We start from the raw sequence: 13,272 nt of genomic DNA, 5'->3' as shown, positions 1-13,272 counted from the left end.
TTAGTTTTTCAGAATGTGATCAAACTTGCTATTCTCCCAGCCATTTTCTAGCCTAGATGCCCATGGTAAACACTTTTGCAGGCATGTGATTGCCTGTTTTTTTGGGGGGGGTTACAAAAATAAAGACCTTTTTATGTGTGTTTCAAATTCGATTACTCAGTCTTAGTACCGTTTGTAGTGACTATTACTTCAGGATGTTACCTTTCAAAAGAGACCTAAACTGTCTATATTCACCAAAAGGTTCAAGAACATCATTCAATTTACAGTAATCCCTCGGTTATCGCGGTTAATAGGGACCAAAACCACCCACGAAAAGTGAAAATCCGCTAAGTAGCCCTTCAAAAATGCTTAATTTTTTTTTTTTTTTTAAATTATTATTTTTTATACCTGCGAAGCTCCGAACGTGGAACCACGAAGTAGCGACGCCCCTTCAAAAATGCTTTAAAAAAAAAAAAAAAAAAAAAAAATATATATATATATATATATATATATATATATATATATATATATATATATATATATATACATTTTTTTATTTTTATTTTATTTATTTTATTTTTTTTTAATTTTTTTTTTTTAGACCCGCGAAGCTCCGAACGTGGAACCGCGAAGTAGCGAGGTCCCACGGTACTTTGGGTACATATTGGTTGATTTTAGATAGATAGATTGATAGATACTTTATTCATCCCCGTAGGGAAATTCACACTTCCAGCAGTATCCTTTTGGTGTTTATTAACAGATTAACAAGATGGCCTCGGGGTGCTGTGTTGTAGTTTAGCAACAGCGGATTGGATGACGTCACACGCTAGGCCAAAAGTTCGACGTCCCTGCAGCAGATGGAAATCTTTGTGCCCAGGGTTACACCACCTCGTATTCACGTAGATAGCGAGTCCACCTCTTCTCCGTTTTGCGCAGGCTTTTGTGCCTCTGTCTGTCCTAACAGCGCTAAAGCTGGGTAGCTTCACGTTAGCGTCCGTGATGCTAGACTTGAGCCATGTTTCCGTAAAACACAGCAAACTGCACTCCCTGTACGCTTTAATGTTTTTCACCAGCACAGCCAGTTTGCCGGTCTTATTTGGTAGAGAGTTCACATTTACCATGATTACGGACAGTACTGAATACTTACAACGCCGCTTAGCCTTAGCTTCGGCACTGCATCCACGCTAGGGCCCCCTCATCTTGCCAACACGAGAATTCTTCAGGGCAAGGAGTTTATTCCTCGAATAAACGCATTTTTGGGCGTAAAAACCTATAACGATAGGATAGAAATAATCCAAAGTGTAGTTGTCAAACGGGACAAGAAACACCGGATACAAGACACTTTAAACAATAAATCACAAAAAGAGCAAAATAACACTGAGCCGCTGGAAAGGCTGCCGCTCGCGGCGGTGCCAATGAGATACACATAGGCAGAGTTTACAGGAATGGCAAGGGGTTAACCCAAGAGGGTCATAATTTTCCTGATAAAACAAGGGTTGAATTGCAACAATTACCGGTATTTTGAGCAAAAACCACAGAAATAAGAGTATTATAAATTTGTGAGGCACAGTCTTTCATTTACTATAAACATTCTTACTCTCAGACTATCACCTTCACAACCATATTGAAAAGGCTTCTGTTTTTGTTTTTCCACTTAGTGGTCCAAGTGTAATGCTACCAAATTTGAGCACCGCCAATCACCAGTCAGCCCTTCTAAATCCAGGTATCCACACTTCATAACGCATAAATTCACACTGACAGTAAGACAAATGCATAATTGTCGACACAACCCTTTATGTATTTCCAACTGCTTTTTAATTGGGGTTTTGAACACCTCCCAATTATGACTTGATTGTTCATATCTTCCAGACCGGCAGGAGTCCGTCGGTACCGGTCGGGTAACACGGACACTGATGAAGGCTCAGACGAGGATTCTTTTGTTCCAGAATTGCCCTCTTTCGAAAGTCCTGGATCCAGCCCCCGTGCCAGTTCTCAGCTCAGTTTTTGAGGCCTTCTAGCATCCGCAACCTTCATGCTCAGGGTTTTCTACTGCCTCCCAGCTAATGTCCGAAACAGGCATCACAGAGAATGAAATACAAAATGCCACTTTTACAGTCTATCTTAATATTAGTGTCACACCAAAAAACACACCATCAGCTGAATTGGTTTGATTAGGTGTGCTCAATGGGCGACACACGTAACGTAGTGTTTCGCCTGAACTACCCTGCAATTTAAAAAAAAACATGGGTGTATTTTAATAATAACTTATTATTATTTAATTCATATTTCTTAGCATTGAGCCACTCTCCTGTGAAGTGTTTGAATATGCCTTAAGGTATATGCTTGAACTGTGATGTGAAACATGTGCTTTTTGGTGTGATAACTCATTAGCATACTCTGTACAGTGCGACAATGCGGATTATTGAATGCATAAAGCAAGCAAATGTGATCGCCCTGTTTGTATTATTAGGGTTAAATGTTTACATTTGAAGTGATTACCTGACATGTTATGGCTTCTAGCAATCGTTGCCTGTTACAAAGTTTAATAAAGTTTATCTGCAAGCCTTGGAAGTGTCTTAAATATTCATTATTTTTTTTTTGCTGAAGGTTAATGGATTTACTATGTTGAAGGGACAATCTTTAACTGCCACTTAAATAAGGATAGTCTCACAATAGTCACATTGTCTTCAATACGGGCTGGCAGTTAGGGTTCTCTTGTTTTAAGGGTATTTTAAAGTTAATCATTTACTGAAACACTCAAAATAAGGAGAGAAGACATAAATGGATTTTTAAATTGAATGGGGAACCGGGGTGAGCCCAGACCTCAGATAAAAAATCCCAACCTGTTTTTTTTACCTTGTAATATTTTTTTTCATATTTATCAAATTTCACTTAACTCTTTTATATTTATTGCATTTTTAGTTTTTCAATGCATATAATCCAAATTGAATGATTTAAAAAAAAAAAAGCTATTATAAGTTTATAGTTGAGGGCACTGAAAATAAGGAAAAATTACATCTATGAATGTTGAACTTCGATGGAGAACGGTGAAGCGAGCCCAAACCTTAGATAAGAAATTTCAACTTGTTTTAAAAGCCCTCTCCTGAGCCCTTTCTATTAAATCACCTAGGTAACAAAAGCCCTAAATGTGTGGAATCTAAAAACGGCAACATGATTGGCCGATAATGACAAGGCCTATTAAAGCTGAGAGTATATCCTTTACTGCCCTCTAGCAGCCAGAGGGAGTATTTGATTGGAATTCATTTTCAAAATCACAATTATGGATAGAAATTAGTGATGGCAAAATGAAACAGTGAAGCTCTGCGATGAAATACTTTACACACACACACACACGTGTGGGCTTCAAGTTAATTCAATTCCTAGATTATGCCATCATGTTGACAAAGATGTAAAACATGTTTGGTGCATGCAAAAAAAATTGTGGCGTTAGAATTAGGCTCTGAATACAAACAATATATCTTAGTTGACAACTGTTTTAACATGAATTGTTCTATGTTACTTTGTCTATGTTGATGCTTATGCAAGTGAAAATGTGAAATAAGGAAGTAAAATTCCAGTGCCTATTCATTTTTATTTAAAAGTATTTTTTGGGACTTGGGCAGTTTATTTTTTTGCAGAGAATTTCATCTGGTTGTGAAAAAATGTGTTTCACGTGGTACTGATGAAGCAGGGGTGCTTAGATATGAGAAGGCAAGTTTTCATAGAATTGGAAGCCTATATATATTTCTGGGATTCCCCCATAAGGGAGAAACCCATAGCGTTTGTTTGCCACTTTAATTTCGACCTGCACTCAAACTTAGTGAATCACTCTAGTGCAGGGGTCGGGAACCTATGGCTCGCGAGCCATATATGGCTCTTTCTACGAGTATCTGTGGCTCAGAGACAGATTTGATTGCATGCACAATTTCTCCATCTTGTCCAAAAGTTGTTTCGTCTATCCTATTAAGTTACACGTAAAGCTAGACCGAAACTTACTGTAAGACGATTACTTCGCAGTATATATATGGCACGTTTTTCACTACAATTTACAGTCAAGGTGTCACACAAAAAAAATGGGGGGAAAAAAAACTCGTTTTAGCTGTACAACGCTAAAGAATCCTTTATATAAAAGTTCACTATGTAATCTGTGTTCAGTGTTCAGATACCTTATGATGAATCCACAGAACTGTAAATAAGCCAAAACACCGGAAGAGAACTTAGTCATTTGATTGGGTGAGTGGGAGGGATGGGTGGAGCTATGCAAAAAGTACAAGCACTCCTTGCACTCCGAACCCGAACCCGAGGCAATTTCGGGCCGGGTCGGGCCTGAAATGTCAGTCATACGGTCGGGTCGGGTCGGGTTCGGTCCTGCTTTTTTTTTTTTTTTTTTTTTTTAATTAATTAATAATTATAAATATATGTTCATTAAAAATATATACTTAAACTATGTATGTATACGGATATTATAGTAAATCAAATAAATATTATTTGTGTACAATTAGTTGTGATTGCGGAAATCATAGCGTACAGTGACGTTGGTGACTTTTCCATCCGCATTAACAAACGCATTTTGTAAAATACGATCGCGCTTTATTGTTTAAATAAACGCGTTATATAGACTAGGATCTCCCAATTGTTATAATTAGCTCGCTTTATTGTTTTAATAAGCGTTTTATATAGAATACGATCGCTTTTGTCGGAAGCGTACATTGACGTTGGTGACATTTTCATCCGCGTTAAAAAACGCAATTTGCAGAATAAAATCACGCTTTTTTGTTTAAATAAACGCGTTATATAGACTAGGATCTCCCAATTATTATAATTAGCTCGCTTTATTGTTTTAATAAGCGTTTTATATAGAATACGATCAGGGGGGGGGGAATTTGCATAGGAGTCGGAAAAGGGCACGACACGTCAACACCCCCTCAATGAAAGTGCAGCGCTAAAATCTTAAGGACGTACTACTACTGCTGCTGTGGATTATGGCCCAATGATCAAGTCGTCAAAATGACGGACGCCCTTAAATGTTTTCGCTACCTCAAAAAAAAAAACCCGTCAATGACAGATTGTCGCTTAATGTAACATCTGCAGTGCAGACACAGAAATATAAAAGATGTAAATGTTTATACAGTTTTATTTAACTTAGCCCTAGATGTTGTAACAAAAGGCAGAGTTTAATTTGTTATCATAAATCACCCCTCCTTATAAATAAAATATGTAATTTCGGGCCCCTTTCGGGCCGGGCCAGCAAATCCAGTTAATTAGTCGGGCTCGGTCCGGGTCGGGTTTAATACCCCTCGGGCCTGCGTCGGGCTCGGGTGCTTTTTTTTGGCCCGATCTTACCTCTAACTCCTTCCCATCTCTCGCCAAAGGTAAGCACATAAGGCTCCCTATTCTCAGAATGTTGTGACGTTTTTACAAAATAAATGCTTGCATCTGGTTTTGAAACCAATATGTATGATAAAAAAGGGTCGAAAGGAGTTTAACCGATCTTGAGTCATTGCAAGAAAGAGACAAGTTTAAAGTGGTATGTTTGTTGATTTTGGGACAGGGGCTCTGGCATTATTCTAGTGCACGGGCTCTGATGCACGGCTTTGATGCTAGGTCCTTAGCTTGGCCTTAGCAAGGCTTTGATGTTAGGATCTTAGCTTGGCCTTTGATGCCAGGTCCTTAGCTTGGCTGTTGGCCTTTTGGCAAGGCTTAGATACTAGGTCCTTAGCTTGGCCTTTTGATTTTTGCATTCCGGAAATGGAATAAGAGCTTGCTCTGTCCACTCCACGCATCGGCCCGGTATTGCAGTACCTCCGGGAACGGTGCATTCGCAATGATCGCAACAAGGCTTTAGGGCTAGGACCTTAGCTTAGCCTTTTGGCTGAGAGTAAGTGTCCCGGCTCCTAGGCTTTGTAGCGTATAATGAACTGACCGATAACGGATAATGGATAATGAATAACGAAGATAGATCAATAACCCTTAAAAACCCCAAACCCCCCCTTTTCATAATTTTTATCAAATCATCAAAAATAAATGTGCTGAAGACTAAGCTTTTGTCTGGGGCGCGGGTTTAGCAATTTAGTAAATTTGTCTCATAATATATGGTGTGGCTCTTTCCCAAAATAAAATTAATATTTTTTGCTTTTATGGCTCTTTGAGTCAAAAAGGTTCCCGACCCCTGCTCTAGTGGTACACGCGCTTGGCGGGGTTTCAAACGTCACCAATGATGTCATCAACACAGGCATGGACTCGCCGTTTATGAACCACGTTCTTACATTACTCGGCACAAGCTTCAGGGATTCAACTAAGAAGCACATGGCCAATAGAAATGACCAATAGATTTGCTTCTTTTTTTACATACTCAGAAATTTGTGGTGGCCAGATTAATTCATGCAGTGAGCCAGATCTGGTATGTTTGACATAGCAGATTTAGTCGAACAACAATGCTAGGTCAGTGCCACTTTATTGAAAACTTAGACAAATATTGAGGGGTGAAACATTGGTTCCTGATGTAAATGAAGTTAAAACATTCTGTGATTGTATTTCCTATTTTTCACTAACATTTCTAAAGTGCTTGTAAATGTGGTTCACAATAACGCTTTCAAAATAAGTCATCCTAAGATGTGTGTATTTCTTTCCTGGGAGGAGAGGGGGATTGCCAGTAATTGTTTTGCTGTTACATTAGTAGGGGGACTCATCTCTGCCGATTGTTGAGCAATAATGTCTTGTTTATTAACAAGACAAAACAGGTGACCAAAAAAAGCCCAAATATATCAAATCTGGGGTCTTTAACATTTTTGAAGCCAAGAGCGACTTTTTGTTACTGATTAGTGCAAAATGCAGCTGATATGATATGCATTTATAAAATATTAATAGATAAAACGGAATAATCTGGGATTGTGGGCACAGAACAAGGCTGCAATGGTTTCACAAGTCCCTTCAAAACAGCTGACAATCATTGATATACCAAAGGAGCGGAAGACAGAAGTTAAAGGGAAATTCTCAAGGCATTATCTTAATTTTCTTTTGTCCTTACTGAATCCAGCAGGTGGTTTGATAATACTTAAAGCATTCAAAACACCTCTTAAAACAATGTAGAGACTGTAAAACAACTAGATCAAGGGTCTCCAATTTTTTCAGTCTGAGAGCTACTATAAGTTAGTAATTAACGCAAAGTAAACCAAGTTTGTTATGCATTTCAAAAATAACAACTTTTCATGTTATCCTAATGTTGTTATTACGTAATAACCAGGTTAATTGCTGTGTTTAAATTGACTGTCAAACCCCCGAAATTTTTACTGGAAATTTACAATGACCCAGTATTATTTTCAGAACGGTCTGCGGTCACTCCAGCTGTCTTCGAGGACAATAAATTTAAAAAAAGGACCAAGTGCATGGATGATGCCGTACTTTTGGTGAGCAGGTTGTTGAATTCTGTAACATTAACTTAGGGGTGACCAGTGAATTCGGAAGCTCAATTTATGAGTCCTCCAGCGTAATATATAGACCACAAAGCGGGGGCTGCTCAGTATTTGCCACAGGATGTGGTTGTAAACTATTATTATCTCAGCTTTCCACTCTTGGCTGCAGGCCTGTTTGGATAACCACATGTATTAATAGTAAGATACTAGAATACAGCTGTCTTGGCCTTCTGATTACCGTATGTGACATTAAAACGCAGTAATGTTTTTATTTGATTAAGGTTCTGTTGGGTAAATTATATATTTCACAGTTCTCGGTAAAGTTTTGACTGTGTAAGAAGCAAAAACGTCATATCATAATTTGAAATGAGCAACACTGTACGAACTAAGAAAAAAAGAAAATTTTCATACTGATAATTTTAACAAAAGCACTCAAAAAGGCTTCAAATTCCTAACTTAACAGAGCATTGTAAGTCAGCATCGCGGTGAAAGAAACGGAACTGTGAGGTAACACAATTCTAACAATACAATCCTTTATAATACAATGTGACAGTCATTTAGCAAATAATAAATAACTAAAAAAAACACAAACAACGCTGGGTCTTCTCCTCCAAAAAATTGTAAAATATTAAATGTTTTTAACATTTAATCTAAAAGAGGGACTTTCAACCCATAAGCAAAATGGATTGGTTCAGTTCAGGATATAATTCTGTCGCATTTCTTTTTACCAATTACTTCACACATGTCCCAAAAACCAGTTTCTTGTAGCCGGGGATCGTCGCGCCAAGGACCCCTCCCTTGGCTGCTACCCAGCTCTCTACGCACCCGACCCCTTTGGCCTCTTCTACAGGTGGTGAGCCCATGGGAAGAGGGTCCTACGTCGTCCCTTCGGCCGGACCCCGTGAGCAAAGGCTCGCCAGTGGACCCCACCTCCAGGCCTGGCTCCAGAAGGGGGCCCCGGTTACCCGCGTCCGGGCGAGGGAGATTGTAGACCAACGTTTTTTATCTTCATAAGGGGTCTTCTGATCTGTGTTTTGTCTTGCCACTCACCTGGAACCTGTTTGACATGGGTGACCCTACCAGGGGCTTTAAGCCCCCGACAACATAGCTGCTAGGATCATTGGGACACACAAACTCCTCCACCACGGTAAGGTAGCAGATCATGTAGGAGTGTGGTTTTCGTCCTGGCCGTGGAACAGTGGACCAGCTCTAGGGGTGCATGGGAGTTTGCCTGTCTGGTCTACATGTGTTTTGTGGACTTGGAGAAGACATTCGACCGTGTTTTTCGGGAGGCCCCTGCTTCGGGAATATGGGGTGCCGCACAGTCTTATCCGGGCTGTGCGGTCCCTGTATGCCCGGTGCCAGAGTCTGGTCGGCATTGCCGGCAGTAAGTCGGATTCGTTCCCGGTGAGGGTTGGACTCCACCAGGGCTGCCCTTTGTCACCGATTCTGTTCATAACTTTAGTGGACAGAATTTCTAGGCGCAGCCTTGGTGAGGATGGAGTCCGGTTTGGGGGCCTCAGCATTGCGTCACTGCTTTTTGCAGATGACGTGGTTCTGTTGGCTTCCTCAGGCCGTGATCTTCAGCTCTCGCTGGAGCGATTCGCAGCAGAGTGTGAAGCGGCCGGGATGAGGATCAGCACCTCTAAGTCCGAGACCATGTTACTCAGCCGGAAAATGTAATTATTAGGGAAGATGAAGGGGTAGGGAAAATAAGCGTCTGCTTCTTACTACCCCATTTTAACATTATTTCTGTTGTTGAGTCATTGTTTTTGTCCTGTTTTTATGTTATAATGTTCGAAATAATGTTTTCATTCACTCATTAAACTGAAGTCAAACAAACACGACTGGGGACATAAAATGTTAGTCTACTTGTACTACAATCAGAGTAATTTATTTCAAACTAATTCACCCTGCATACAGATCAGTGTGTCTTGTGGGAGAGGGTAGTTAAGCATACAAGACATTTTTTTAAAAATATGTATAAGCTCATTTTTACACAAAATATACCATTTTATCTCACTGGGACTCAAATGGATGACCGGAACGACCCAGCTGGCCTCACCTCTAATATACTAAGGTCGGGTAAAAATGCATGGTTTGGTCTGATGATTTGAACATTTCTTAATGTTTAAAGGGACAGTAATTATTATTGAGCACCTCTTAGTAGTTGAAAAGTATTTCACTCATTTAAGAAAACGGTGATATACTGATAGAAAAGAAATTGACGGAATTGAAACCTACCGATTATCTGTCTGACAGAATCATGAAAATGATTTTTGGTAAGTAAGTGATGTGGCTATGTTCCTAAATAATTGTTCAATTTTATTGCTAATGGTTTTTTACATGTAGCAACTGTAGCCGCAGTACTGTAAATGTTTTATAGACCTAAAATAGTTATTGAGGGTTGGATTCATTCAGACTAGAGGTTGCTTGAGTAGACAAAACTCTTACTCAAGTGGAAGTACTGTTACCTCAGAATAATATGACTCGAGTAGAAGTGAAAAATAGTCATTCAAAAAAGTACTTGAGTAAAATTAAAAGGTACTCTGTGAAAAAACTACTCAAGTACTGCCTAATTGTAGCATCATCTTATACATTCAATCAGATCATCAAAGTCCTTCCAATCAATATTAAATTAATATATATTTAATTTAAAATACATTGGAATAATCAAGGTAAATTTAAGTACTTAAAAGAAAAATCAAAAATACTAGTATAATGAAATAAATTAAGCACAAGTCGTATATTTAAATCCCCTGTACTTTTTTAAACAGGCTCTGCAGGCAGAACAACCAGCTAGCACAGGGGTTGACAACCCAAAGTGTTGAAAGAGCCATAATAGACAAAAAAAAAAGGTCAAAACACCAAAGCCTTTAAAAAGCCTTAAATTGAACACAACAAATGCTGTATGTGTCTATATTAGCCACTATCAAAATGACTAAGCTGGATGCAGCATGTACAGTGAAGGATAACGTGACTACTCTGTTGTATACTTCTTCAATTTTATTGATGAATCACAGACGGTTTTATTGTTTTGATAAAATTAAAGAAATGCAGTAAATAAATCATTTTCTATGTCATTTTATTTTGAGTATTGGAAAAAAAACAACAATAAAGGTGCATAATGCGCCCTTTTTTTTGGGCTACGTTTTTAAAAGGGAAAGTAAATGAAATCACATTAATAGTTTGTTTGATTTCTGTGTTGATATTTTTCTCCGTTTTTACTTTTTTTGCCACTTTAATTTTACACGCGCACGCAGACGCACACGCACACTCACACATCTTTGCTACCTGCCTGGCGTGTGACGCTGCGCCTTTAATAGAGGCAGGGTTTGGGCCTCACAGCCCGGCTCTTATTCAGGAAATACAGGAAAGGATAAAACAAGCAAAGGAGAAATGCCCATACTTTCGTGGAGGGGAATTAAGTTACCTAGTATTTGCTTAAATTGAGCCTATTAAAGCGGAGTAAGAGTAAAGTTTCTACTGAAGGAAAAGTAAAAAGCATAGTGATTTAAAAAACTCCCAGAAGTACAAAATCTCCCAAACCTTAATAAAATAAATATTACAGAGTAAATGTAACTCCTTACTACCCACTTCTGATTCAGACGTGGCACTAAAAATCTTACACATAATTTTGATGATTTTTTATCCTTTTTTAATTTTTTTTTAATTTTTGCGTCATCTTTTTGTTGTTATTTTAGAAAAACGAGATGCAGATGTAGTAAAACATGAAAAACTTTTTACATAATTGTCGGCCATCTTGCTGCTATGGGTAAACCATAAAAAAAAAAACCTGTAAAGGATAAAAAAAATGGTTCTATTTAGTTTCTTTGAGTCTCCGTAGTTTTCCTTGTGGTTTGTAACACTTGCACTACACAACACAGTGACACCTTATGGTACAATAATACACCCTAGTCCAATGTTTTTCAACCAGTGTGCCGGGGTACACTCATGTGCCGTGAGACCTTGTCTAGTGTGCCGCTGGAATTTTCCCAATTTTATCTTTCAGGCCCTTATTTAGTATTTTTACTTTCTTCCCACAAGGAACTGTAATAGTCATCCATATCAGTAGGTGGCAGTAGATTTTTATACGATTTTTATATCCTAATTATCTGCTCATGAGGTAGTACAGTACATTTAATAACTTAATTTGTTTAACAAAGAGGTTTAAGATTGCACAGTAAAAAATAAAAACATTTAGCACATCATTCTTTTTTATTTTAAGTATTGTTTTCTTCTTTTATATACTAATTATCTGCCAATGAGGTAGTACAGTGAAATATTTGACATAACTTCATTTTCAAACATTTTCGACGGGCGGTGTGTCTCAGAATTTTTCTATTAATAAAAGTGTAACTTGGTTCAAAAAGGGTTGAAAAACAGTGCTCTGGTCTATCCCTGTAAGTATTATTTTTATTATTATATTACTGGAAAAACAAAATAAAAATGATAATTTTAGGAATGTTAAGATTGCACTCGAAAAATAAAAAATAAACCAAAAACCTTGCACATAATTTTACTGATTTATTTATTCTTTTCTTAATTTTCTAAAAATAAATTAAAACGTTAGAACATAGTAAAAAAATAATTGTCTTTTTTTTTTTCATTTTATGTATTCTTTTATTTATTTATTTTTTGGGGAAGTGAGATACATGTTTGGATCTGGCATGCCAACTTCTCCCAGAGAGCACCAACCAGTTGTAGAGCAAGACACACACCTGTACCCAATTATCCTAACACTTTATATTGGCTGGTCGGACAGCTCGCTGGTTTCGGGTCATTTCATTGCATTTGATTTCTGCTTTGGTCATTGTTTCTGGTTTGGATATTGTCAGGTTCCAATTTGTTTGGACATGTCATTTGTTTTGTTACTCCTTGTTTGCTTGTAACTTTGTTCCTGGATTTGTTATGAAATGCTCTCCTTATTTTGACCACCACTCCCTCAGTTCCTGCTTACATCTTCACTTGGGTCCACTTGTAAACATAAGAATACAGATGTAGTATAACATGACAACTGCTTACATGATTGTCTACCACCATGCTGCTACGAGTACACCTCAAAACCCCCAAACTTGTGAGAGGCTAGGCAAAAAAAAAATTGTGCAAATTGGTCACTTTGAGTCTTTCTAGTTTGTATTCTTCCTTGTGCTTTGTCGTTTTGGTTGGAGTACGCAATACAGCAACACCTAGCAGTCAAATATTAGTGTCTCTTTAATCTGAAAGGTGAATAATGGATTTTTCAGCTTGTCTTGCAAACAGCTGAAAGGTATTACAGGGAAAGCATTATATGTAATTTAATTCCTTTAAAGGGAAACATGAGAACCCGTATTTTGACCCATTTCCGATTTAGTAAAAAGTTCTAGTCTCAAGACCCTGCGTTCATGCATTTTTTTTTTATTTTTTTTTTTTGCAACAAGACCCATCTCACTTCCCCGGCTCTTGACTGTTGCAAGTTTTCACTCACCTCTCCTTGCTGCCCCTCTCTGGCTGGCTTGCAGCAAATGCCACTAGCCTTCCCACCACTCTGTCCAGATTTAGACCTCGAGTTTTCCCAGACTTCCAGCCCCGACTGGTCGAGTCTTTACTGCTACAGTTTAGAACTACGTTATCATGGAAGGAAGAGTATTTGGCTTTTGAGGCCTAAGGAGTTCGTTCACCAATTTCCCTGTCATGGAGCCTTTTGCAGAGGTAGGATTCCTGTTTTAAGTTCAATCAATTTTTGCGTATTGTATCCCTAGTAAGTGTGGTGCTCTTTAATGTTTACAAGCCAACCAGTGAAGAATATCACAATTTCTTGTAGCAGAATCATTGGTAGATATCGCTAAACTTTTACGTAGCATGTTCCGCGGTACTGGATCTTGAAGTCAGCGGGAAGGTG

At 38.3% G+C, this 13,272-nt stretch overlaps 2 protein-coding genes and 1 pseudogene across 6 annotated transcripts in view; all 3 read left to right on the top strand.

Annotated features, from left to right (window-relative positions):
• ttll4 (tubulin tyrosine ligase-like family, member 4) overlaps window positions 1–2,550 on the top strand; it is a 37,301-nt gene extending 34,751 nt beyond the window's left edge. For both annotated transcript variants that reach the window (XM_088352404.1, XM_088352402.1), the window contains exons 20-21: window positions 1,638–1,702; window positions 1,849–2,550. In XM_088352404.1, the coding sequence (XP_088208530.1) occupies window positions 1,638–1,702; window positions 1,849–1,987 (204 nt within the window). In that variant the 3' untranslated portion in view covers window positions 1,988–2,550. The remainder of the gene's footprint in view (window positions 1–1,637; window positions 1,703–1,848) is intronic.
• Window positions 2,551–5,654: 3,104 nt separating this feature from the next.
• Window positions 5,655–5,803, top strand: LOC148353340 (U2 spliceosomal RNA; annotated as a pseudogene).
• A 6,367-nt stretch (window positions 5,804–12,170) lies between these two features.
• prkag3b (protein kinase, AMP-activated, gamma 3b non-catalytic subunit) overlaps window positions 12,171–13,272 on the top strand; it is a 37,312-nt gene continuing 36,210 nt past the window's right edge. For all 4 annotated transcript variants that reach the window (XM_088352251.1, XM_088352248.1, XM_088352250.1 and 1 more), the window contains exon 1: window positions 12,171–13,082. In XM_088352251.1, the coding sequence (XP_088208377.1) occupies window positions 13,065–13,082 (18 nt within the window). In that variant the 5' untranslated portion in view covers window positions 12,171–13,064. The remainder of the gene's footprint in view (window positions 13,083–13,272) is intronic.

Source organism: Urocampus carinirostris, chromosome 14, assembly GCF_059441175.1.
Source record: "Urocampus carinirostris isolate Australia breed hairy pipefish chromosome 14, RoL_Ucar_1.0, whole genome shotgun sequence".
Taxonomy (NCBI): Eukaryota; Metazoa; Chordata; class Actinopteri; order Syngnathiformes; family Syngnathidae; genus Urocampus; species Urocampus carinirostris.
This window is presented reverse-complemented; position numbering and strand designations above follow the sequence as displayed.